Here is a 27,565-nt window from a genome sequence, read left to right as displayed (position 1 = left end):
ATAGGAAGAATTAACATCATTAAAATGTCCCTACTACCCAGAGGAATCTACAGATTCAACACAATCCCTATTAAAAGACGAATGGCATATTTCACAGATCTAAAACAATATCCCAGAAATTTATATGGAACCAAAAAGACCATGAATAATGTCAGCAATCTTGAGAAAGAAGAACAAAGTTGAGTCACAATACCAGATATCAAACTATACTATAAAGCTATTGTAATCAAAATACGTAGTCTATTACTGGCACAGGAACAGGCATATAGACCAATGGAATAGAACAGAGACCCCAGAAATTTACCCATACCAATATGGTCAATTAATATTTGACAAAGGAGGCAAGAGCATACAATGGAATAAAGATAGTCTCTTCATCCTAACTGGTTTGGCTCAGTGGATAGAGCGTCGGCCTGTGGACTGAAAGGTCCCAGGTTCGATTCCGGTCAAGGGCATGTACCTTGGTTGCGTGCACATCCCCAGTGTGGGGTGTGCAGGAGGCAGCTGATCAATGTTTCTCTCTCATCGATGTTTCTAACTCTATCCCTTCCCCTTCCTCTCTGTAAAAAATCAATAAAAATATATTAAACAAAAAAAAGATAGTCTCTTCAATAAATGGCATTGGGAAAATTGCCCAGATACATGCAAAAAAATGAAACTAGACCACCAACTTAGATCATATACAAGGATAAACTCAAAATGGATAAAAGACTTAAATGTAAGCCTTAAATGTCATAGCACAGACTTCTAAGGACTTAAAAATCTCATATATTGGTTTACTTTTCACTTGTTTTCATGGGTATTTAATGTCTGGTTTTAAATCTTTAGTTAGATAGTATACTAGGTACACTTACCTTAATTACCCCAGAAATTTTAAGTAAATAAATTTTTATTTTAAATAATTCAGTATTTTTGAAACATTATATAATAGAGTATGATAATTTCATTAGGGAAGAGAACAATAAAATATAGCCTAAATATCAGTAATTAGCTGTCTGACAAGTCTATGAAACATAATACTGGTCAATTTTGAATGATTTTTTTGAAACACAAACACTTTTCAATTTAATACCTTCAATTCTTGATTGCTAAACTCTAAATAAACAAAACATCACAAATTTATCATTAAAAATGTTTTCTTCCTTAGGCCAGGTTCTGTTGTGCCTACTAATCTGTTTCAAGGAATTAAAACTGTAAATCCAACTTTTCGGGGGTATTCTCAGCAGGTAAGTCTTCATTGCTTTTCATAATATTCATCTTTAATAAATTTGCTACATGCCATTATGTATTATGCTATTATGTGGTAATTTGTATTTCTTCCTATATAATTTATTTGTTCATTTATTTTTTTATTACTTTTCTCTCATGTCTTTATTTAACAAGAATAATCTTTTATCTTATTTTCTTCTTATATTTTTCTATCCTTAATTTTCTATATTCCTAGAAATTTTGAGTTTTGGGGTGGGTAAACCTATATATATATAAAAGGCTAAGTAACTGACCATCCATCCATCCATCCATCTGACTGACTGACCAGCCGGTACATATGATGCGACTGGCAATTTAAAAATAAATGTTGACTCACGCATGCACGATACATATAAAGCTCTTGCTGGCACCAATCCAGACAGAGTAGGAATATTCCTACCTGAACTTGTTTTCAGACATGGTCAGTTATATGTTGCTTTCTCTTGAGTTCAAAGAGCATGTGACATTAAAGTTTTAAATACTTCATCACAAGGGGAATTAGTCAAGCACTATTAATGTGTTTTTAGTCTTAATGTGGTATACAGTGAGATATTAGAATAAGTTTAATCAATTTATCAGTCATTGTTTTTATCAATGTTTTTATATCATGTTTTTGTTTTTATATCATGTCTTTGTTATATTGTTATTGTTTTTAATCAATTTATATATTATTTTCATATACATTTTACTAATTTTCATCTCTGACACGTCTATTATAGAGAAAGGGCAAATAGCGATATTAAAATATTTCTAATTAATTTTCTTTCAATGTGCATGAATCCGTGCACTAGGCCACTAATGTCAATAATTCTAGTGCTTTTAACTTTGAAAAGTTCTACATCAGAGATAAATTTTCATCTATGCTTTCTATATTTTATGCTTTCATTTTTGAAAAATGTAATTTTTCAATACATATTATTTATTTCATATTACAATATGATTCAAATATTAATTTTTACAAAAAGCTAACAGTACCAAACTGTAAATTTAAGACTTAAAAAATATGATTTAAAAAATCTCTTTCTATTGTTTTAGTGCTTACATTAATATATAAAATAGGATCTGTTTCTGGGCTTCCTACTCTGTTTCATTTACCTATATTTTTTTGTATTAGTACTAATGGTAGTTTCAATTATTGTAGTTTATATAATATCTTTTAGTATTCATACCTGGCCCTAACATTTTTCTTTTTCAAAACAATACCTATTCCCCGTTAATTTTTTTTTTCTCTCTTTTTTAAAAAATATATTTTATTGAATTTTTACAGAGAGGAAGGGAGAGAGATAGAGAGTTAGAAACATCAATGAGAGAGAAACATCGATCAGCTGCCTCCTGCACATCTCCTACTGGGGATATGCCCGCAACCCAGGTACATGCCCTTGACCGGAATCGAACCTGGGACCTTTCAGTCCGCAGGCCGACGCTCTATCCACTGAGCCAAACCGGTTTCGGCCCCTGTTAATTTTTTTGTGTGCAAATTCCTGGATCACCAGAGACTGTGATTTTGTAGATATGATTTGGGGCTTACAAATTTGTATTTTTAGTAAGCATTTCAGGTTGATTAAAGATTTCTCTTTAAGATATAGTACAAAATTGGATAAAGCTTTAATTTTAAGTTAAAGTATTTGAATTTAGGACATCTCTCCGAATAGTCACACGAAGCAAATCCAGGTTTTCTTTATACTTTACTCCTCCACTTTTTAAAAATAGCAGCACTACTAAAAGCTGACCTCCAGATCATCTTCAGTTTTATAATTACTTTTGTTTCATTTACATAACTTTTTACGATTTGGTGCTTCCCATCCCTCCAATGCTTTATGTTCTATGAAATTGTATTTCCTCAGTATAATGCTACACATTTAGTTGATAACAGTTGACAACCACATTCTGTATATTTTTCCTTAAGTTTCTACATGCATACACATATTTTTCATGAAGCGGTAATATCTATTTTGCTTTTACATTAGGATGCTCAAGAATTCCTTCGATGTTTAATGGATCTGCTTCATGAAGAGCTGAAAGAACAGGTCATGGAAGTAGAAGAAGATCCTCAAACGATAATGACTGAGGAGACCATGGACGAAGACAAGAGCCAGTCAGATGTAGATTTTCAGTCTTGTGAATCTTGTAGCGGCAGTGATAAAGCTGAAAATGATAATGGCTCTAGAGGCTTTTCTGAAGATAATAATGAGACAACAATGTTAATTCAGGATGATGAGAATAATTCAGAAATGTCAAAAGATTGGCAAAAAGAGAAGATGTGTAATAAGATTAATAAAGTAAATTCTGAAGGAGAATTAGATAAAGATAAAGACTCTGTGTCTGAAACAGACGATTTGAACAACCAGGAAACGGTTAAAGTGCAAATACATGGCAGAGCTTCAGGTAACAATTTTAATAATTTGAAAATAGTAGTGTTTCATTGGTACACTGAGGGAAAATTAGCATGGCATGTGACTAAAATCAAAATACTTATTTACATATTAATGTTCACAATTTATATTTAGCAAAGTAAGAATGAAATAGGATGATTAATAATTTTAGCTTAATATTTTGTGTGTAGTATATGACATAGTTCAACCATACTAACTTGCAGAAAAGGGGAATTAAATAGTTATGTTTGGACTTTTTAAGTAGTAGAATTTAGCAGTATATGCATGTATGTGAGTGTTAAGTTTATGTCATTTTAAGCAGATTCTGTTAAGATCCTGGGAAAAAGCAAAGTAATCCAGCTGCAGTTTTGTAAACATATACACTGTTACATTTAGGTTGCTGTTATTGGAATCTCATCAGCCCCGAAATATTTTGTATATGTGTTGTTAGTGTAGGACTTTAACTATAATGAGCCTTGTGTGATACATTCTAATACTAGTCAGTGTTCCTTTGAGAAAGAGCCAAGGGTCAAATGAAAGATGTTGATCTAGATCTCTTTGTATTTTACATTTATTTCTTCAGTAGTTAACTTATCTTGGCTTAGTGTGGTATTTAGTTCTCCAAAGCACATAAAATTAAACCATCAGAGGTTCAAATTTTTTCTGATCTTAAAATGAGTGTCAGACAAGTAAAAAAAATAATTTATTCTGTAATTACTGAAGAGTGAGAACCACTATACAATTTAGGTATTTGAAAGAACCCAAAATTCCTTCTTAAGTGGTTCACCTCTGTATAGTGCATACATGCCTTCTAGTCAGGAAAACTTATTAGATTCCTTAAGTATACTGCCCTTATATTTAGAAGTTGAATAGTTAATACATTGGAAGACTTAGCTTAGATGCTGTCCAGCCCTTGTAAAAAGTCTGGTTAAGGAACATACTCATTCTTTATTGCTGTTCTTATACATAGTAACTAATTGGTGACCTAGAATAGGGATATGAGCTTTCACATTTTTTATTTTTATTTATTTTTTATTTTTTTAAAAAATATTTTATTGATTTTTTTATAAAGAGGAAGGTAGAGGGATAGAGAGTCAGAAACATCAGTGAAAGAGAAGCATCGATCAGCTGCCTCCTGCACACCCTCCACTGGGCATGTGCCCGCAACCAAGGCACACGCCCCTGACCAGAATCGACCCCGGGACTCTTTAGTCCCCAGGCTGACGCTCTATCCAGTGAGCCAAACTGGCCAGGGCAGCTTTTACATTTTTTAAAGACATGATTTAAAATGTGACAAAGACCAAATGTGGCACACAAAACCTAAAATACTTACTCTCTGACCCTTTACAGGAAACATTTGCCAATTCTTGATCTAGATCATAGTAGCTTTATTCCCTTCAGAAAGGAGTGAGTCTCTTCGCTTCTTTCCCTCCAAATTTATGCAGTCTGCTTTTAGTCATGCTGGACATAATGAGAAGTGCTTATGTGAACGTAATTTATTTTGCATTATTCAGAAAAATCCCTGAAGTTGTTCTGTTTCAGAGTCTCTTAGGAACAATTCTCTTTTCTTAAGTAAATACTTATTGAGCACAGTCCCTTACTTGAATGCATGTTATGTATTGAGACTCCAACAGCAGCTATTGACATAGTGCTCATGGAGCTTATTTTTTCTTGATTTATAATTTAATTCCAAAAAGGTCCTTTCCTGACAAAGGGGTCAATTTTATTTTATCACAGTAAGAATAAAATAATTTATAATGATTTTATGCCTAAATTTCTTATTAGATTTTGATTACTATGTTAGTTTGGAGAGATAATCTTTTTGCCCCACACTGTTTTAAAAGCTATTTTTTTAAAAACTGTCCTAAATATCTTTTTTTAAATAATAAATTAGGACAAATATGATTCTCTTTGGCTTTATATTTCCACTGTTCACTTCCTGAATGCCTACAATAGTAATGTGTTAAAAGCATTAATTGTATTCCTAGGGAGGAAATCACTGTTACTTCCCTTAGCATTTTATCAAGTATTTCACTCTACATTTATTAATGTGAATTGTGTTCAAAATCTCAAATGAAGAAACCTTTAACATAATTAACATTATTTGACAGGTAGAATAATTTTACTATTTAAAGTTATGACACAAATTTTTAATATTTCAGAATATATTACCGATGTCCATTTGAATGACCTGTCTACACCACAGATCCTTCCATCAAATGAAGGTGTTAATCCACGTTTATCAGCAAGCCCTCCAAAATCAGGCAGTTTGTGGCCAGGATTGGCATCCACACAAAAAAGAGGTAGATGTTTCAGTTACTCAGGCTACTTTGTTTTGACCATTTAAAGTATTAATTATGAAATATTAATCAGTCCTTTAAAATTGACAGCATAATTTTACACAACCATGATTTAAATTTTTTTTGTATGTGTGGCACAAATTTATATACAATAGAATTCACTCTTGGTATAGAGTCCTGAGTTTTTTTGTTTGTTTGTTTGTTTTTTTAAATATATTTTATTGATTCTCCACAGAGAGGAAGGGAGAGAGATAGAGAGCTAGAAACATCGATGAGAGAGAAACATCGACCAGCTGCCTCCTGCACATCTCCCACCGGGGATGTGCCCGCAACCCAGGCACATGCCCTTGACCGGAATCGAACCCGGGACCCCTCAGTCCGCAGGCCGACGCTCTATCCACTGAGCCAAACCGGTTTCGGCAGAGTCCTGAGTTTTAATACATGAATAGATTCTTGTTACCACTACCACAAACAGAATATAGAACAGTTCCAGCATCCCAAAGAATTCCCTTATACTACTGCTTGTAATCAGACTCTCCTACCCCTAACCCCTTTCTAATCACTAGTTCTGTTGCTCTGTCCTCTATTCTTATTGTTTTGCCTTTTCCAGAATGTCATATAAATGGAATCATACAGTATGTAGTCTTTTGAAATAGATTTTTTTCACTCAGTATAATGCATTTGAGATAAAAGTTACATTGCATGTCTGAATAGTTCCTTTTTATTACTCATTGTATGACTACTACTCTTTATTCATTCACTCATTGAAGGACATTTGAATTGCTTCCTGTTTTTAGCAATTATGAATAATGCTATAAACATTTGTGTATAGGTTTCTCTATGAACATAAGTTTTCATTTGTCCAGAGTAAACACCTAGAAGTGGAATTATAAGGTTTTATGCTTTAAGTCATATGAAGTTGTTTTCAAGAGCGGCTGTATCATTTGCATTCCTGCCAGCTATGAATGAGAGTTCCAGTATTATAAAATGTAAAACTAGTAAACTCTTAGAAAAAACATAGGGAAAAACCTTAGTGATGTTGTTTTAGACAAAGACATCAAAAGCATGATCCATAAAGGAAAAAAAACAACCAGAAGACACTATTAAGAGAATGAAAAAAAGATAAGGCGGAGAAACAATATTTGCAAATCACATACAAAGCACTTGTATCTAGAATATATAAAGAACTCTCAGCTTAATTATAGAATCATTTCTTCAAATATAGCTTTACTTAGAGTAAAAGCAAACAAGTAAAAGCAAAACTGTTCTGATCGAAGTCAAGATAGGGAGACTGAATCCCTCTTCTCTTATTTCACTTGGTTTCTCTCTCCTTTTTTTAAAGCAAGGCTCTTCAATAGTATTTTGACAAATTTCGTCAGCATAGTAAATTTTATTGTTAAAGATTCCAGAGAAAAATGCTTAAAGAAAGGAGCTACTTTGATTTTAAAAAAATATTTCAACCCTTATTTCTCAGTCCTAGCTCAATCTGCATCATCCCCAAAGAGAAAAAAACAGCACAAGAAATACCGAAGTGTTATTTCAGACGTTTTTGATGGAACAATCATTAGTTCAGTGCAGTGTCTCACTTGTGACAGGGTGAGTATGAAGGAATTATAATACACAGGAATTTTTTTGTCAAATGCTAGTTTTTAAAAAAACTGGCAAAATGGTATGAGAAGTTTACTGTAACTCCTCATCAGTAGCAAGGAGCTGCTGCTGATTACACATGTGTTTCTTGTGTTTATATTAGTATAATTGATTCTAGACATAGAATTGTTTTTTGGGAATAATAGCAACATAGTTCTTAAAGATTGAGTCTTGACCCATCATTGGACAGGCATGAATCACAGGAAGATTAACTCCGTTCTTCATCTCTGGTCACATATAAAGGTAATTTGTTGCTCAGCAGCAAGAACTGGTAGCACCCACATTCTCATAAGGCTGATGAAATTAATATGCTGGGAAACTGTTGCTGCTCACAGGTACTGAACTGTGATTGTGTCTTCTGCATTTGGTTATATGGCCTGTACATATTTTCCTTTATTAAGATTGGGGCTCAGACAATAAAGGTAGTATCAGATTCATATATAAGAACATACATTAAAATTATCATGAGTTCTTTAATAATACCTCTAAACCCCTGAGTTTCTTTGAGCTTTTCTTAAGAGCAGTTTTACTTCAGTGTAGGAATGAATGTAACTACTGAAATTAAAATGACACTCCCCTCCAAACCCCCCATAAAACAACAACAATGCAGAAGTAAGTTTTCAATTATTGTGTTAAAATCTTAAGTAAAACCTAAGGGCTTCCAATAGGGTAATTTTAATATATGCTGATTTGGTACCAAATATTTAAATGGACTTGTCCTGACATGTTTTCAGCTATTTAAAAAAAAACCACATGCTAGGTTTTACAACTTTTTAAAAAAACAACATTTAAAAACTATTATGAAGAGGTCATTTCCAAATGTAAATACAGTAGTGCATAAGAGTTTGTACCTCCCACTACAGTGACTGGATGTGAGGTACCTCTCTATGCTACAGTTTCCTCGAGTAATGTGATGTTAGTAGTTATCTCAGAAGGTTTATGTGAGGATTACATTTAGAACAGCACTTGGTACAGAGAAAGTGTTTTGCTGCTGTTATTACAATAAAGCAATTTGATGTTTTTGTTTATCATAACTTGATTTGATCTTTGCAGTCTAAAATCTGTTCTCATGAATGTTTGAACTGCCTTATTTTCATCCCATTCTTAAAACACAAAACAATTTTAGGTGTCTGTAACCCTGGAGACCTTCCAAGATCTCTCCTTGCCAATTCCTGGCAAGGAAGACCTTGCTAAGCTGCATTCATCGAGTCATCCAACTTCCATAGTCAAAGCAGGATCATGCGGTGAAGCGTATGCTCCACAAGGGTGGATAGCTTTTTTCATGGAATATGTGAAGAGGTATGTATGCATTTTTTAAAAAATTGATTGATTGTTAAAACTGCTGTTTCTGCTGTACTGGCAGAACACTTCCTTTTTTTTTCTATTGATAATGTTTCAGGTTTGTTGTCTCATGTGTCCCTAGCTGGTTTTGGGGTCCAATAGTAACCTTGCAAGATTGTCTTGCTGCCTTCTTCGCTAGAGATGAATTAAAAGGTAAGAAATATGACTAAATTGTTGTGGGTAATCTAAAATACTAGTAGGACTGAACATAAAATGTTTATAAAAGCTAAATTTTAAGGAGCTTAAGTAGTACTTGCCCATATTACCACAGTGCCATTATCTACCGTGGTGCTATAACTATAAATACCACAAATCATATCTTGAAATAATTTATACTAGTTCCTATAGTACTAGATAAGATGACATGAGGTGTCTTAAAACTTTTCAGGGATTCAAAGAAGGGAAAATTCAACCAATATGAAAGTCTTATATATCTGGACTAGTCTGTGAATCCCTTCATAATATTTACGATCCTTCAGTATTTTTATATGTGCAGTACTTTGTGTGGGCAGTCATGTAATGGGCAGTCAGTAAATTTGGTTGAGTGGGTGAATGGAAAGGATGTTCTTTAAGATAGGCTTTCAAGGTTGAAAAGAGAGGGAGGTCAGGGTGCTTTAGGCAAGGTATACATTGTGAGCTGACTCCTGCTCAGAGACTAAAAAATGTGAGCCTTGTGTTACTGTGCTGCAAGGTGAGCATGTAGCAGACTCAACAGAATTGCAGAACCAAAAGAAAATATCTTGCTTTTCATTTGAGAGGAGTGACCAGATTTATTCTATTTTCAGGTGACAATATGTACAGTTGTGAAAAATGCAAAAAGTAAGTGTTATTGCCAATGCTTTTAATAACATGTTCTGTATTTTAAATGGTATTTTGTTGTGGTGGTGGTTACTTGAATTGAGTTAAAATTCCTCTTTTTTTTTTTTTAATATATTTTTTATTGATTAAGATATTACATATGTGTCCTTGTCCCCACGTTACCCTCTACCCCCCAACCCCCCCCCCCCCCCGCTCATGCCCTCACCCCCCCGTTGTCCATGTCCATTGATTAGGCCTATATGCTTGCATATAAGTCCTTTGGTTGATCTTTCCCCCTTACCCCCACCCTCCCCTACCTTCCCTCCAAGTCCCAACAGTCCAATCAATACCTCTCCGTCTCTGGATCAGTCCTTGTTCATCAGTTTATGTTGTTCATTATATTCCACAAATGAGTGAGATCCTGTGGTATTTATCCGCTCTCCAGTTCCATCCATGCTGTGGCAAATGGTAAGAGTTCCTTTTTCTTCTTCCTCTTCTTAAAGAATACCTTTCAGCATTTCATATAATGCTGGTTTGGTGGTGATGAACTCCTTTAGCTTTTTCTTATCCGTGAAGCTCTTTATCTGACCTTCTATTCTGAATGATAGCTTTGCTGGATAAAGTAATCTTGGTTGCAGGTTCTTGCTATTCATCACTTTGAATATTTCTTGCCACTCTCTTCTGGCCTGCATGGTTTCTGTTGAGAAATCAGCTGACAGTCGTATGGGTACTCCCTAGTAGGTAACTGACTGTCTTTCTCTTGCTGCTTTTAAGATTCTCTCTTTATCTTTTGCTCTTGGCATTTTAATTATGATGTGTCTTGGTGTGATCCTCTTTGGATTCCTTTTGTTTGGGGTTCTCTGCACTTCCTGGACTTGTAAGTCTATTTCTTTCACCAGGTAGGGGAAGTTTTCTGTCATTATTTCTTCAAAAAGGTTTTCAATATCTTGCCCTCTCTCTCCTTCTGGTACCCCTATAATTCTGATGTTGGTACGCTTGAAGTTGTCCCAGAGGTTCCTTACACTATCTTCATATTTTTGGAATCTCTTTTCTTTTTTCTTTTTCGGTTGGGTATTTTTTGTTTCTTTGTATTTCAAATCTTTGACTTGATTCTTGGGATCCTCTTGTCTGCTGTTGGATCTCTATAAATTATTCTTTATTTCAGTCAGTGTATGCTTAATTTCTAGTTGGTCCTTTTTCATGTCCTCCATGGTCTCACTATACTTATTGAGGGATTCATTAAATTTATCAGCGGTTTCCATAAAATTCTTGAAAAACCTTATAAACGTGGCCTTGAACTCTATATCCAGTCGTTTGCTTTCCTCCATTTCTGCCATTTGTGACCTGTTTCTTTGTCTCCGCATTTTGGCAGCTTCCCTGTGTTGATAGAGTGGCCCTGCGCGCCAGGTGTCCTGTAGGGCCCAGTAGCTCAGCCTCCCCAGTTACCTGGGGTGGACACTCTTGGTGCACTCTTGGTGCCTTGGTTGTTGTAGGATCACTGGGAGGAATTGACCTCCAGGCCAATTGGCTGTGAGAATCAGCTGTGTCTAAAGTGGGAGAACTTCTGTGCTGAAGACACCCTTCTGGGGCAAGACTTGCTTCAGTGGGGCTTTGGTGCTCACTGAGTCTGCTCCCTGAGTGTGTCCCTTATGGATCTGAGGAGTTGCAATCTGGATGGTCCCCCTCTGACCACTGGGTACAGTGCCTCCTGGATCTAAGGAGGTGCTAATTCAGCCTCTGCCTGAGGCCACACAGCAGGAGCCATGAAGAGGCTCAGCTGTGAAGCAATGCAAGCCGCTGTGGGGCCTTGGGCCTTCTTCCGGGTCTGCCCGGCTCGGCTGCAGTTAGGTACATTCACATGCAAAAGCCTCTGCCGCAGCCTGGGTGGGGCGGGGTCTCAGGGAATCAAAGGGCGGATCAAGGAGCTATGGCTGATTCTCCGCCCGGAGTCGCGGGTCTCAGTGACCCGCTAATTGCTGCAAGCACCTCTGAGGGAAAGCCGCCTTCAAGTTCGCCTGCTGCCCGACAGACCAGCTTCTTCCCGTATGAGTCCTGGGTCCCCAGAGACTTCCCGGAACCGGAGTTCAGAGCAGTCGGGAGCTTGTGATTCAAAAAGACAGCCGCGTCCTCAGGTGCCACCCCCTTTCCTCGCGTGAGCGCGCGCGCGAGCCGCCGTACCTCTGCACTTGTACCTCTGCACTTCACCTCCGCAGCGCCTCTTGCTCTCAGCGTGCTTTTCTTTCCTTCTAGTTGTAGAATTTACACTCAGCCAGCCTTCCTGTTGTTCTGGATGATGTTTGCTCTGTCCTTTGCGGTAATTTTCAATTGTTGTGAGAGGCGGCAATTTCCCGGTGTTTACCTATGCCGCCATCTTAGTTTCTCCTCTAAAATTCCTCTTTATTTAGAAAAATAAAGGCTAGTGAACTTTGTCCTAATAAAAATAAAGAGGCTGGTTGTTTTATAAAACAAATTGGAAGCAAAAATGTAACAAATTTAATACACTTATCTAAGATGTAAGAGTGTATTTCTAGATTTAAAATAAGTATATAATTTTGCATAAAACTTTCCACATACATTATAAAAGATATATTGAGATATATAACATACATTTTCATTATATTAAGTTTTGTCATCATAAATAAGGAATATTCTCTTCTGGATTACCATGTTAACAGACCGAATTCAAAGAAGTGAGAGTGGCTGTAAATTATGCAGTTTCAAATCTACGTAAAATTCAGAAGGGTTATACCAACCTTGATGTTACCTGCTGTATGCTGGCAGAATAGAAATACAGTTAAACAAAGTATGGATTTTCTTTTCTTTCTTTCTTTTTTTTTTTTAAATATGTTTTATTGATTTTTTACAGAGAGGAATGGAGAGGGATAGAGAGTTAGAAACATCAATGAGAGAGAAACACTGATCAGCTGCCTCCTGTACACTCCCCACCGGGGATGTGCCCGCAACCAAGGTACATGCCCTTGACCGGAATTGAACCCGGGACCCTTCAGTCCGCAGGCCGACGCTCTATCCACTGAGCCAAACCGGTCAGGGCAAAAGTATGGATTTTCTTTCTTTTTTAAAAAATATATTTTTATTGATTTCGGAGGGGAAGGGAGAGGGAGAGAGAGATAGAAACATTAATGATGAGAATCATTGATCAGCTGCCTCCTGCACTCTGAGCCCACAACCTGGGCAAATGCCCTGATCAGGAATTGAACCATGACCTCCTGGTTCATAGGTTGATGGTCAACCACGGAGCCATACCAGTCAGGATGGATTTTGTTTCTTTATATTTAGTAGTAGTTGCCTTGTTCTGTGTTGTAATAAATTCAGGCTTTTAAGGCTTCTTGGTGATAAGTTAGAAAAGTAATTAGTGAATTGAAGGCAAATGTGTTTGAGATAGAGTGAACTGGTAAATATTTTTTAAATCTCTGTAATAGAAAAATAATGGTCTCCTAATAAGATATAGAATCTTTATAATACAAACTTCTGTCTGTTGGCAATAATCACAGAGAAATGTTGATCTGCAGCAATTAGTCCTCTTCATGACAAAAAGGAATGGCATATTTGGTTAATAAGGATGAAAGGCTGCCTTGTACTTTCTAGAAAAGATTATACTTCTAGAAAATTGGAAAGTATTGTTGGTTTGTCCTTGAAGCCATATCTTGCTGAAGAGGGTGTTGGCCTACAGGGGGGAACCTGGTTTGAGAAAAACTTACCAACTAGTACGAGATAATACTAGTGGAGATAGAAAAGAACCTTGCATCAGCCCCCAAATCCAAGGTAGAAATCTGTCAATTGTATATTAATATAGATTATTACTAATAATCAGCATATATCTCAAATTGTTTCCACTTTTAAGAATAAAGGTTATATTTTGGCACATAGATGGGTCTTGAGAGTATCATGCTAAGCAAAATAAGCAGATGGAAAAGGACAAGAACCATATAATTTTTCACTCATGTGGTATATAAAACAGCAAAAATGTGCAAACAAAATCAACAAACAAACTTATAGACACAGAAGACAGTATGGTGGTTACCAGAGGGGAAAGGGGCTTCAGGGGGTGGGGAGGGTGAAGAGGGTAAAAGGGGTCAAATATATGGTGATAGAAGGAGACCAGACTTTGGGTGGTGAGCACATGATGTTTTATAGAACTGTACACTTGAAACCTACGTCGTTATTATCCAGTGCTACCCCCAATAAATTTAATTTTTTAAAAAAGAAACGTATAATAAATATGTTGACCTGACCAACCAATTCCATGAAATTGGGATTTTATTTTACCCAATTTTACTTGATAATCTGGATTTTGTGTGTGTGTGTGTGTGTGTGTGTGTGTGTGTGTGTGTGTGTGTGTTTATTTTTATTGATTTCAGAGGAAGGGAGAGGGGGAGAGAGATAAAAACATCAGTGATGAGAGAGAATCATTGACCGGCTGCCTCCTGCATGCTCCCCCAATGGGGACTGAGCCCCTGACCCGGGCATGTGCCCTTGACTGGAATTGAACCCAGGACCCTTCAGCCTACAGGCCAGTGCTGTATCCACTGAGTCAAACCAGCTAGGGCGATAAGCTGGATGATAATAAAAGTGTAAGCAGGCCATGGATAGTAGGACTTTTATTTATTAATTTAATTTAAAAAAATTATAATTGACATTCAATATTATATTAGTTTCAGGAGTACAACCTAGTGGTTAGATAGTGATTGCCCTGATAAATCATTATCTGTGTGATTTCATATATTGTTATTACAATATTATTGACCACATTCCCTATGCTACACTTTACATCCCTGTGACTATTTTGTAACTTCTAGTTGTACTTTTTTTTTAAAATCCTCACCCAAGGATATTTTTCCATTGATTTTTAGAGAGAGGGGAAGGGAGTATGAGAAAGAGGGAGAAACATTGATGTGAGAGAGATACATCAATTGGTTGCCTCCTGAATGTGTTCCTACTGGGATAGAGCCTGCAGCTGAGGTACATGCCCTTGACTGAAATCAAACCTAAGACCCTTCAGTCCTAGGGCTGACACTCTAACCATTGAGCAGAATTGGCCCTTTCACCTTTTTCACCCAACCCCTTAACTCCCCTCCCATCTGGCAGGCATCATTTTGTTCCCTGTATCTATGAGTTTGTTTATGTTTTGATTGCTTGTTTACAAAAAATTAAATTTTATCAAAGAATCACACAACTCCCTACATTTTTATTAGATAGCTTAGTTTAAATAATTTTTACAATAAGGGATTCCAGTGTTTTATTAGTGTATATTTTTTCATGTATAGCCTATAATGCATCAGTGAGCATTTTTAGTCTGAGGTCTTTTGTCTCTGCATTTTCTAAAAGACTTCATTGAATATTTGAAAATACTAAAGCTTTTTTCCACTCCTATGGGAAATGGGTTTATTTTAATTGTTTTTCTCTTTTCTCACCTTAGGTTGAGGAATGGAGTAAAGTTTTGTAAAGTACAAAAGTTTCCTGAGGTATGGGCTTTATTATAATCCAATTTATTTTTTCTGGTAGAAACACAATGAATTAGTAGTAAATTTTTTTAGCATGGGTAAATAATGGACTGTTTCTATTGACCAGTTGCTATTTATGTCCTATTAGGGGTATCCATTTTTAAAACATTGAGTTACATAGCAAGTAAGTACCCTTACCAGTGAAACGATGTTGAGCACAGCTTAATCAGACATTGTAGGCTCTTACAGGTATAAAGAGTAAAATTAGAAAACCCAGTAGCTGTAAATTTAGTAAGTACCATGTTTCACTATTTCCACATTTTAACACCTCTGGAATGAGGTTATCATAATTGCAGAACAATGTTTAACCTTGACACTTAATTCAGTACGTATATTTAATAGACTCCTTTATCTAGCATATAAAGCAATAGAATCTTAATGTTGCCTTTTTCTTTTAGATTTTATGCATCCATCTCAAAAGATTCAGGCATGAACTGATGTTTTCCACCAAAATCAGTACCCATGTTTCATTTCCACTGGAAGGCCTGGATCTTCAGCCATTTCTTGCTAAAGATAGTCCAGCTCAAATTGTTACCTATGATCTTCTGTCAGTCATTTGTCATCATGGAACTGCAAGTAGTAAGTATACAGGTTTGACATATGTTCTTCTTAGATTATATTAAAAATAGTAAACATCTGAGTTGATCTTTTAAGTAAGACCTGATTGAACCAAAGAAAACATTGTAAAAGTAGATTTTTTAAAATTTACTCTTATTTTATTTTGGTTATTAAAAACATGTTAAGCTGTGGTCAGTTGCTCAGTGGCGGGAGGCAACCAATCAATGTGATGTTTCTCTCTCTTTCTCTCCTCTCCCTCCCATTCCTCCCTTTAACTCTCTCTAGAAATCAAAGGGAAAAATATCCTTGGGTGAGGATTAAAATGAAACAAAAAGTCAAAAAATTTAGGAAATTGAATAATTTTACACTGAAGTTGGAAATACTGGAAAACTATATTTTGTATACAATTAAATAATAAGTACTTTAACATGATCATTTTTACTCTGGGTTTTTTAAGGTTACATTTGCTATCCTTATTTGTGTTTCCTGAAGTGATGGTGGTGAGGATATATACATACTGGGGAAAAATTATAGGTCTTGCTGTATCTCAGTCTCTGCTAAGAACTTGGAATATAAAAGTAGTTTGTTTTCCATTCTTGTATTAATTGGTATTACTGAAATGATTAAAAAAATTTTTCTCTTAAATTCAGGTGGACACTATATTGCCTACTGCCGAAACAATTTAAATAATCTCTGGTATGAATTTGACGATCAGAGTGTCACTGAAGTTTCAGAATCTACTGTACAAAATGCAGAAGCTTATGTTCTTTTTTATAGGTAAGGAAGTAACTCACAGATAGGCTACTTTAATAAATAAGAAATATCTCACTTTGGGGTTATCAGTGACTTCTTAGACTTTCAAAATGGATTGCTGCGTAAAAATTAGAAATTGTTTTACTCTCATTTGAGTATGAGTAAAATAAAGTGAAAGGTTGCATGCAGAATGATCCTTTAAGAAATTGTTAAATCATTTACTTGAATGGCAAAGAAAGGTACAGTTGATCCTTGAACAACATGGGTTTGAACTTTGTGGGTCTCCTTATACATGGATTGTTTTCAATACTATATTGTTTTCAATCTGAGGTTGGGAGTTATGGATGTGGAGGGCTGACTATGCATTGAGCTATGCTACTTTATTTTTTTATTTTTTATTTTTTTAAATATATTTTACTGATGTTTTACAGAGAGGAAGGGAGAGGGATAGTTAGAAACATAGATCAGCTGCCTCCTGCACATCCCCTACTGGGAATGTGCCTGCAACCAAGGTACATGCCCTTGACCGGAATTGAACCTGAGGCCTTTCAGTCTGCAGGCTGACACTCTATCCACTGAGCCAAACCAGTTAGGGCGAGCTATGCTACTTTATGTAGGGAACTTGAGCATTCACAGATTTTGTTATCTGCGGGTGGGGGGTAAGGAGGGAGGCTGGAACCAATACTTTGTGGGTACCAAGGGACAACTAAATTTTTGTGAAGTCCAAAGTTATACATGAATTTCTGAATGCACAGGAGTAGGAGGGGGTGGTGTTGGGTGCCTTAATCCCCTGTGTTGTTCAGTGGTCACCTGTATTTTCTTTTAGGAATATTGGTTTTAATAAAAATAATTAGGCACTTGATGGTAGGAATTAAGTACAAAATTTTCTTCTGAAATAGCTAATAAGATATTACTATAACAATAAATCTTATACTAAAAAACATCAATTTTATAGAAGAGTAAACGCTAGCTACTGAAACAGCAAACAGAATAACTATTTAGATTGATTTTATTAACAAACATTTGTTAATTAAACGTTTATGTGGTTACCAGTAGTTAAGATACAGTATTGCCCCTAAGTTGTATAATGTAGTGTTGAAGGTTGATAGACAGTATATTTCTCCTGAATAATTCCCAAGAGCTAATAAGATTCACAGTATTAATGTGTAAAGTTTAGTAATGAAGAGGGTTCACTTACTAGTCTAATGGAATAAAATGCACATTGAATTTAAAGAATCATTGTTCTTAATAGGAAGAGCAGTGAAGAGGCACAAAAAGAGAGACGAAGGATATCAAATTTGTTGAACATAATGGAACCAAGTCTCCTTCAGTTTTATATTTCTCGACAGTGGCTAAATAAATTTAAGACCTTTACTGAACCTGGCCCTATTTCAAATAATGATTTTCTCTGTATTCATGGAGGTAAGAAATTCTGTAATGGAAAGTAGTGGTAAGAATTTACTGTTAAATAATTGACATATTAGGAAAGACCCAAGAATTTTCTTCTTCCATTTATTTCTGATTTCCCCATCTGCAGTCCAACTTAAATGTGTTTCATTCACTATGGTTTCAGAAATTGGGCTTTTTCTTCTAATTATAGGCAATCTGTAGCTTCTTCATAGAACAGATAAGTATTGAGTACCTGTTCCAAACCCTGTGCTAGAACCTGAGAATAGCAAAGACACTACTTCTGTTCTCAAAGCTCTTGATTTCATAGTAGAGACAGATACATCAACAACCAGTTAAGATATACAGTGATCGCTTATATTACACACTAGAGGCCCAGTGCATGAAATTCGTGCACGGGTGGGGTCCCTAGGCTTGGCCAGTGATCAGGGCCGATCGGGGCCTGCCAGCGGGGGAGTAGGGATAGAGGTGGGGGGAGGGACCATGGGAGGTTGGCCACCGGTCCGAGGAGGGAGCCGACCCCCGGACCCCCTGGGAAAGGGGCCATGTCCACCGCCACCCACTCCCAGCCACCCACCCCCAATTCCCCATTCTAGCCCAGGGCTTGGCCCAGATCAGGCAATCGGGGCCTGCCAACTGCTGGAGGTTGGCTGTGGGAGTGCACTGACCACCAGGGAGCAGATCCTGCATTGAGCGTCTGCCCCCTGGTGGTCAGTGCACATCATAGCGACTGGTCGTTCTGGTAATTTGTTCGTAATGGTTGCTTAAGCTTTTATATATATAGATAATTTTTCTCACCCAGGAGGCACCCAGCTACCAACTGTATCTGTGGCTCCTATCCCTTTTGTCTAAATGAAAGGCTCTCTCTTCTCATGAGTATAAAAATGTACTTAGAATTTAACAAAAAACCTCATATAGTTATTTGCTAAATATAATTTATGCCTTTGTGATTGGCTATGTTAATGTTTGTTCCCATGAAAAATGACACTTTAGTGTGGCACCTTAATTATATTTCATGATTGAAGAATTGATATTCTCATTAATTGTTTTTTCAGTGAAATGAAGAGATAGTAGGGATATCTTGTATTGGATTTCTAAACCTTGAAAATATATCATTATGTGAATTTTTGTCTCATTTTCAAACTTGAACTACTAACATAAGGCTCCTTCTGTTCTAAATCTCCCTGTGAATCTTTTATGCCATTTGTCTGTGCCTGGCTTTTATTACATTGATTTCTGTAAGTGCCTCATTTTTTCTGCTACCTTGTAAGCTCCATGAAGGAAACATTGTTTCTTATTTATCTTTGATCTCCCCCCAAAACATAATCAAGGCTTAATAAAGTATACATAACTTAAATACTTGAAGATCTTGGTTGACTGATATTTCTCTATTTCAAGAAATACACTTAACTTTAGGAGCATAATCACCAAAAATGCTTATACTTATTAATTTTTAACTTTTTTGGAGAGGTTTCAAGAATAATGATTGAAAAATGCCAATGATTAATCAGTTAAAAAATGAGTTTAACCTTTGAGAGTAATATAAAGCAATTAAAAATGAAATAGACCCATGTAAACATTTTTTTAGGTATTCCTCCACGAAAAGCTAGTTATATTGAAGACCTGGTTTTGATGCTGCCTCAGAACATTTGGGATAACCTATATAGCAGGTTTGTTTTTTTTAAATCAAACAATATGGTATCGCAAAAATCAGTTTGTTGTGGAACTCGTTAAAATTGGATTATTTTATATATGCTTTTTTGTGTTTTATGTTGCTTAGGTAGAATATTCCCTTTTTCCTTCATTTATTCAGAGTGTGAGTCACTAGATTTTATAGCCTAGATAATTAATTCTAATTCTTACGTGCTGGTTATCTGAATCTATAAAAGTATTCTGTGATATATAACTCCTAAATTTTAAAGTTTTAAATTTTTGCATTCACATGTAATTTCCTTGTTGTGTTTTCCTTAGTGAAATATTGAAAATAATTTATTCCATAAATTCTTAGTTGAGAGGTCAGGGGAAGCTTCTTTCTGATTAAAAGTTGATGAAGACTATGGCTATATAAGTAAGATTTATATGTTGTATGCTAATTTTGAAAACTACCTCTTTTACTTGGTTTTGTTGTGGCTTCAAACATATTTTTGTAGCAGAAGTAATTATAAGGGAAAGTTAAAATACAGGTAAAGCAGGTTATTAGTTAATAAACTGATAAAGTCATTGACCCTGATAAACATAACGTCAAACCATTAGGATTATTTGATTTTTACATTAGTTTAAATATGACTGAGAATTTTTCTGTAAGGATTTATTTACTAGGTACTTAACCATTGACTAAAAGTTGGAGACAAATTTGCTAGAGCATCAGCTTTTTTCAAGATTGTCATAATTACAAAATTTTTATGCTTTAGGTATGGAGGAGGACCAGCTGTCAACCATCTGTACATTTGTCACACTTGCCAAATTGAGGCAGAGAAAATTGAAAAAAGAAGAAAAACTGAATTGGAAATTTTTATTCGGGTAAATAAAGTGGTACTTTTCAAATTAAAAATATGCTTTAGGGTAAAGATAAAGAACTGACAATTAACAGAACTGTATTATGTTAATGAAATGATTGGATTAAAGTTGCAATAGATTTTAAGTGCTCTGATTATTTAACAGTGCAAGTCACAACAATGTAGTGAGTTAAGTTCTCTTTTTGTGGGTTTTTGTTTTCATGGATTGGTAATGAATTTTGTTTTATGGATTGGCACTGGTAAGAAATCTCCTTGTTGAAGTCGTAAATTATAGATTTCCTTAAGTTAGTGTTTTTCTGTAACTATTTTCCCAGACCGCATTCTCTACTTCCATCCCTTTGTGAAATATAATATTATTTTGTGGGACTCTCTACTTATAAAATATACCTAGTTTCCACAAAGTGAGTTTAGTATGATGTGTTCCCTAATTGCAAGCAACAGAAAGTCTGTCACAGCATCATCAGGGAGAGCTGAACAACCAGGTTTTATGGACAAGGACTAGTACAGTTCCATTTATCTAGGTTGTAAGAAGTAAGTCTCCTCAAAATGCTGCTGTCAGTAACACAGCTCTAGCTTTTCATGTATGGTCCAGATTCATCTTATTCCATCCCTCCCACCTTTTTTAAACAATGTATTGGCATAAAAAATAACACTGGAATACAAAAATAAGTGCCTTTGATTGTACTTAACTAAAATTCAAAAAGTCCCCACCTGGACACCTAAGGAAGAAACATCCTAATGCCAGAGACAAAGTCGTGAAAGTGTCCAAACCTGGTAATGCTATGAATTAAATAGATTCGTCTGGCAGAATTAGTCTGACATTACATTTCAGAAATCTCAGTTCTGTAGGGATAAGTTGTATATCACAGAAAATCCTAACTTTAATGCTATACCTTAAGACAAACATGCTTTGATTTCTTTGTTAACCATCAGGGACATCCATGTTTTTCATTGCCTTTCGTTGTTCTATGGAAGCAGCCACTTCATGTTCCACAAAGATCCTTGACCGCAAAGAACTTAACATTTAATAAATAAGTAGTACATTATATATTAAAAGGTGATGAGTTCTATGGAAATAGAAAATACCTAAAAGGATCAGAGAGATCAGGAGTACAGTGATGAGGGGTAGAGTGAGGTTCAATTATAAATAGGATGATAAAGATAGGCCTCATTGAAAAGGTGACATTAAAGCAAAGACTTGAAGGAGGTGAGGGAGATATTTAGATATTTGCAAAAGGAAGGGATAGTCATGTAAAAGCTTTGAGTGTTAGGAATGTTGTCTGCTTGGTTCTGGGAATAACAATGGTCCATGTGACCACAGTGAATAAATGAGGAAGAGAGTATTAGAAGCTGAAGTCAAATTATGGGGCCAGATCATGGAGGTACTTCTGGACGATTGATTATAAGGATCTTTAGGGGCAGTGTAGGGTTTTGACTAGATTTGATTATAGGAGAGACATGATCTGAACTTGATGTCTTCATCCACCAATAGTATGTACTGTGGGCATTTAGTTACACATCATGAAATATTTTTAGGCATCTCACTATCTTTTCACCCTATTACAATTAGATAAATTCCAAATATCCTTCATTTTCCTCAGGCACTGTTGCCTCTACCTCTCTTACTATACCAGTTTTTCTGTCAACTGGTTTCTTTAGTTGAAAGCAGAAATGGCTAATTTAAGCAAAAAAAAAAAAAAAAAAAATTATTGAAAAGAAAAATTGAATAGCCACACTTCCAGAAATTCAGGAACCAAGGTATTCCTAGTATACAGCTAACAAAATTGGCATTGGAAAGACCCCCTTCTAACCATTAGGTCACTTCTCTGAAGATTTCCATTTCTAATAGAGTTTTGCCTTGGTTGAGTCACATACCCATTCCTTAGGTCTTAGGACTAGAGGAAGGAGTGGAACATCTTTGGGGTCTGTACCACCACTTTTGAGAATTTATCCTATACATATATGTATACTAGAGGCCCGGTGCACAAAAATTTGTGCACTCGGGGGGAAGGGGGAGTCCCTCAGCCTGGCCTGTGCCCTCTCGCAGTCTGGGACCCCTCGGGAGATAACGCCCTGCTGGCTTAGGCCTGTTCCCAGGTGGCAGAGGGCAGGCCCAATCCCTAGGTGCAGCCCCTGGTCGGGCTCAGAGCAGGGCCGATTGGGGAGTTGGGACGCCGCCCCCTGTCATGCACAGAGCAGGGCGGATTGGGAGGTTGTGATGCCACCCTCAGTCACGCACAGGGTAGGGCCGATTGGGGGGTTGGGGCACCGCCCCCTGTCACACTCAAGGCAGGGTCCATGGGGAGGTTGCGGCGCCACCCCCACAGAGCAGGGCCCATCAGGGGTGTTGGGGCTCCTTACCCTGTCATGCACAGAGCAGGGTCGATCAGGGGGTTGGGGAGCTCCCCCCTGTCACACACAGAGTAGGGCCGATAGGGGAGTTGGGGCACCGCCCCCTGTCACACACAGAGCAGGGCGGATCAGGGAGTTGGGGCGGCGCCACTGTCACACACAGAATTGCAGGGTGATCAGGGGGTTGGGGAGCTCCCCTGTATCAGGCACAGAGCAGGGCTGATCAGGAGGTTGGGGCGCCTTCCCCTGTCACGAACAGAGCAGGGCAGATAGGGAGGTTGTGGCCCCGCCCCCTGTCACACACAGAGCCGCAGGGCGATCGGGGGTTTGGGCACTGCCCCCTGTCACACTGATCCTGGTGCCAGGAGGCCTCGCGGCTCCGCTGATCCCGGTGCTGGGAGGCATATTACCCTTTTACTATATAGGATAGAGGCCTGGTGCATGGGTGGGGCTGGCTGGTTTGCTCTAAAGGGTGTCCTGGATCAGGGTGTGGGTCCCCACTGGGGTGCCTGGCCAGCCTGGGTGAGGGGATGATGGCTGTTTGCAGTTGGTCACACACCCTTCAGGGTGGGGGTCCCCACTGGGGTGCCTGGCCAGTCTGGGTGAGGGGCTGAGGGCTGAAGCTCCCAACTGCTCCTTTTTTTCTTTTTTTTTTATTCTGGGCCAGCTTTAGCTCTGGCTCCAGCTCTGAGGCCTCTGCTGCTGAAAGCAGGTATCTGGTTTGTTTGGGTTCTATATCGAAACAATGTATAACTCCAGCTCTGAGATCCCGGCTCGCTGAAAGCAGGTTTCTGGGGTTTTGTTTAGCTTCTATATTTGTTACAATGTTTCAAACTGCAGGCTCAGAGGCCGGCAAGGCAGGCGGGGAACGTTGGTTTCCTCCGTCACTGAAGCAAGCAAGCCTCATGTTAGTTTCAAGCTGCCTGGCTGCCGGCTGCCATCTTGGCTGGCAGTTAATTTGCATATCGCCCTGATTAGCCAATGGGAAGGGTAGCGGTTGTACGCTAATTACCATGTTTCTCTTTTATTAGATAGGATTGCCTGTGAAATGACATAGATAAGATCATTCATTGCCGCATGGTGTTTGTAATTGCAACATGTCCACCAGTATCTTAAGTTAGCACAAGTAATACATAGACAGTGGCTGTTGTATGTTTAAATAAAATTTATTATCAGATTTTTTTTTCTTTTTTGTTAATCCTCACCCGAGGATATTTTTCCATTTATTTTTTGAAAATGGAAGAGGGGGAGGACAGAGAGAGAAACATCGATATGAGAGAGACATCGATAGGTTGCCTCCCACATTGCACCCCTACCGGGACCATCTGAGGCTCATGCCCTTGACAGAAATTGAACTCGAGACTCTGTAGTCCATGGGCTGATGCTCAATCCACTGAGCCAAACCAGCTAGGGCCATCATATTTTTAATATATATGTAGAGTAGTTATTGTTTTGAAGACTTTGCCTTGAATGTCTTCACCTATCCAATATTTTATGTCCCTTCAGTTTGTACTTGCTAAAATTTAAGACATAACCTATAATTGTGTTTTTAAAAAAATATATATATATATATTTTAAATTAATTTCAGGAAGAGAGAGAGAGAGAGAGAGAGAGAGAGAGAGAGAGAGAGAGACAGACATCAATGATGGCTGCCTCCTGCATGTCCCAGCCCGCAACCTGGGCATGTGCCCTCACTAGGAATCAAACCAGGGACCTCCTGGTTCATAGGTTGACACTCAACCTCTAAGCTATACCTGCTGGGCTAGAATTGTTTTTTAATAGATGTTGTCATGTATGCTAGTACTAAAATAACTTAGTGTCAGTGTACACATTCTTCGTGTATGAGAAACTGGCTTTATCAGAGACTGAAGTAGGATGATTGTATTGTTCTGCTATAAAGCAAGTTCTAAATATTAGGTGACTGATTTTTTCCTCCCTACATATAGCTCAACAGAGCATTCCAAGAGGAGGACTCTCCAGCTACTTTTTATTGCATCAGTATGCAGTGGTTTAGAGAATGGGAAAGTTTTGTGAAGGGTAAAGATGGAGGTAAGTGGTTAACTAAAAAATGAAATTCTTTGCAGATTTTTTATTTATTTTTTATTTTTTTTAATATGTTATTTTTTTTATTTTATTTTTAGAGAGAGAGGAAGGAAGAGGGAGAGAAAGATAGAAACAACAATAATGAGATACAATCATTGATTGACTGCCTCCTGCATAACCCACACTGGGGATGGAGCCCGCAACCCAGGCATATGCCTCCACCAGGAATCGAACCATGACCTCCTGGCTCATAGGTCGACACTCAACCACTGAGCCACGGGGCTGAGCCGATTTTTTATTTAACAAATATTTTTTGGATATCTATATACACTTGGGATTACATCAGTAAACAAGATGGACAAAGATTCTAGCCCTCAGGGAATCTTATATTCTAGTTTATATTCTGGTTTTGGGAATTTTTAAATCTGTTTCATCAATTATACTCATAGCAAGAATAAAGGAAGTAAAGAAAATTAGTCTGTGATCTTAATATTGAAGTTAAAAAAAATCCACCAACAATAAATAAGATTGGTTAAATTATGGTTTGTGCATTATAATGGGATACTATATGGACTTTACAAATAATTTTTGTGACAGTATTTAGTAATTTAAAAATAAAGGTGTTACTGATACATAAAAAAATTGCAATACAGTATGCATAGTTTGAACCTTTTGTATTAAAAAATAGGCAAACATATGCAAAGGCAAAAGACCACACAGATACTAAAACAGTTTGCCTATCTTCTTATAGCAGGATTACAGTCTATTGTCTTCCTTGTACCTTTTTTTCTAGCTTTTGATAATGACCATGCACTGTACTTTTGTATTCAAGTGGAAAACAAATAAGGTGTTTTCTTAAATTAAAAAAGGGTACCTTTTGGCGGGGTGAAACAAAAGGTAAAGAGATTAAGGAAAAAAATATATATATTCACATAACACACAGACAACAATATAGTGGTAGCCTGAGGGAAGGGTGTTGGAGGAGGTGGGAGGGCAAATGGGATAAATGGGAACAGAAAGAGACTTTGGGTGATGGGTATACAATGTAGTGTGCAGATGATTTATTGAGTTGTACACTTGAAACCTGTAGGGGTTTTTTAACCAATGTCAACCCAATAAATTCAATTCAATTAAAAAAGATGCATTCCAACATTTTATTTTATAAAGCTCTTAATGGTTATAGTTTAAGTAATGGTAATCTGAAACAAATTAAGAATGTATCATTTCTTTTTTTTTTTAAGGTATTACAAATGTGTCCTCATCCTCCCCCATTCTTCCTCCGCCCCCCCACTCATGCTCCATCCCCCTGTTGTCCATGTCCATTGGTTTGGCTTATATGCATGCGTACAAGTCCTTTGGTTGATCTCTTCCCCTTACTCCCACCCTCCCCTACTTTCCCGCTGGGGATTAATAGTCTGATTGCTGTTTCTCTGTCTTTGGATCTGTCCCTGCTCATCAGTCTATGTTGTTCTTTATATTCCTCAAATGAGTGAGATCACGTGGTATTTATCTTTCTCAGACTGGCTTATTTCACTTAGCATAATGCTCTCCAGTTCCATCCATGCTCTTGCAAATGGCAAGAGTTCCTTCTTTTTTACTGCAGCGTAGTATTGCATTGTGTAGATGTACCACAGTTTTTTAATCCACTCATCTGCTGATGGGCACTTAGGCTGTTTCCAAAGATTAGCTATGGTAAATTGTGCTGCTATATACATAGGGGTGCATATATCCTTTCTGATTGGTGTTTCTGGCTTCTTGGGATATATTCCTAGAAGTGGGATAACTGGGTCAAATGGGAGTTCCATTTTTAGTTTTTTGAGGAAGCTCCATACTGTTCTCCACAATTGCTGCACTAGTCTGCATTCCCCCCAGCAGTGCAGAAGGGTTCCTTTTTCTCCACATCCTCTCCAACACTTGTTTGTTGATTTGTTGATGATCGCCATTCTGACAGGTGTGAGATGATACCGCATTGTTGTTTTGATTTGCATCTCTTGTATAATTAGTGACTTTGAGCATGTTTTCATGTCTTTTGGCCTTCTGTATGTCTTCTTTCGAAAAGTGTCTATCTAGGTCCGTTGCCCATTTTTTGATTGGATTGTTTATCTTCCTATTCTTAAATTTCATGAGTTCCCTGTAAATGTTGGAGATTAAACCCTTATCGGTGATAACATTGGCAAATATGTTCTCCCATGCAGTGGGTCTTCTTGTTGTTTTGTTGATGGTTTCCTTTGCTGTGCAAAAGCTTTTTATTTTGATGTAGTTGCATTTGTTTATTTTCTCTTTAGTTTCCATTGCCCTAGGAGCATTATCAGAGAAGAAATTCCTTCGACATATGTTTGCGGTTTTGCTGCCTGTGGATTCCTCTAGTATTTTTATGGTTTCCCGTCTTACGTTTAAGTCTTTAATCCATTTTGAGTTTATTTTTGTGTATGGTGTGAGTTGGTGATCTAGTTTCATCTTTTTGCATGTATCTGTCCAATTTTCCCAACACCATTTATTGAAGAGACTGTCTTGACTCCATTGTAAGCTCTTGCCTCCTTTGTCGAGTATTAATTGGGCATAGTGGTTTGGGTTGATTTCTGGGGTCTCTATTCTATTCCATTGATCTATATGTCTGTTCTTGTGTCAGTACCAAGCCGTTTTAAGAACAGTGGCTTTGTAATACAGTTTGATATCTGGTATTGAGATCCCACCTACTTTGTTCTTC

At 37.1% G+C, this 27,565-nt stretch overlaps 1 protein-coding gene across 4 annotated transcripts in view; it reads left to right on the top strand.

Annotated features, from left to right (window-relative positions):
• The window catches only part of USP33 (ubiquitin specific peptidase 33), a 75,448-nt gene that overhangs the window by 41,462 nt on the left and 6,421 nt on the right, over positions 1-27,565 (top strand). For 2 of the 4 annotated variants that reach the window (XM_036349303.1, XM_036349305.1), the window contains 14 exons: positions 1,148-1,226; positions 3,216-3,633; positions 5,783-5,923; positions 7,395-7,516; positions 8,694-8,866; positions 8,967-9,061; positions 9,694-9,727; positions 15,144-15,189; positions 15,627-15,807; positions 16,437-16,563; positions 17,792-17,961; positions 19,535-19,616; positions 20,358-20,466; positions 24,762-24,864. In XM_036349303.1, coding sequence (XP_036205196.1) covers positions 1,148-1,226; positions 3,216-3,633; positions 5,783-5,923; positions 7,395-7,516; positions 8,694-8,866; positions 8,967-9,061; positions 9,694-9,727; positions 15,144-15,189; positions 15,627-15,807; positions 16,437-16,563; positions 17,792-17,961; positions 19,535-19,616; positions 20,358-20,466; positions 24,762-24,864 — 1,880 coding nt within the window. The remainder of the gene's footprint in view (positions 1-1,147; positions 1,227-3,215; positions 3,634-5,782; positions 5,924-7,394; positions 7,517-8,693; positions 8,867-8,966; positions 9,062-9,693; positions 9,728-15,143; positions 15,190-15,626; positions 15,808-16,436; positions 16,564-17,791; positions 17,962-19,534; positions 19,617-20,357; positions 20,467-24,761; positions 24,865-27,565) is intronic. The other 2 variants (XM_036349304.1, XR_004974022.1) reach the window with 2 other exon arrangements.

The sequence above is a fragment of the Myotis myotis genome, unplaced genomic scaffold (assembly GCF_014108235.1).
Source record: "Myotis myotis isolate mMyoMyo1 unplaced genomic scaffold, mMyoMyo1.p scaffold_m19_p_2, whole genome shotgun sequence".
NCBI lineage: Eukaryota > Metazoa > Chordata > Mammalia > Chiroptera > Vespertilionidae > Myotis > Myotis myotis.
Note: the sequence above shows the minus strand (reverse complement) of the source record. Positions and strands in the feature narration are given on the sequence as shown.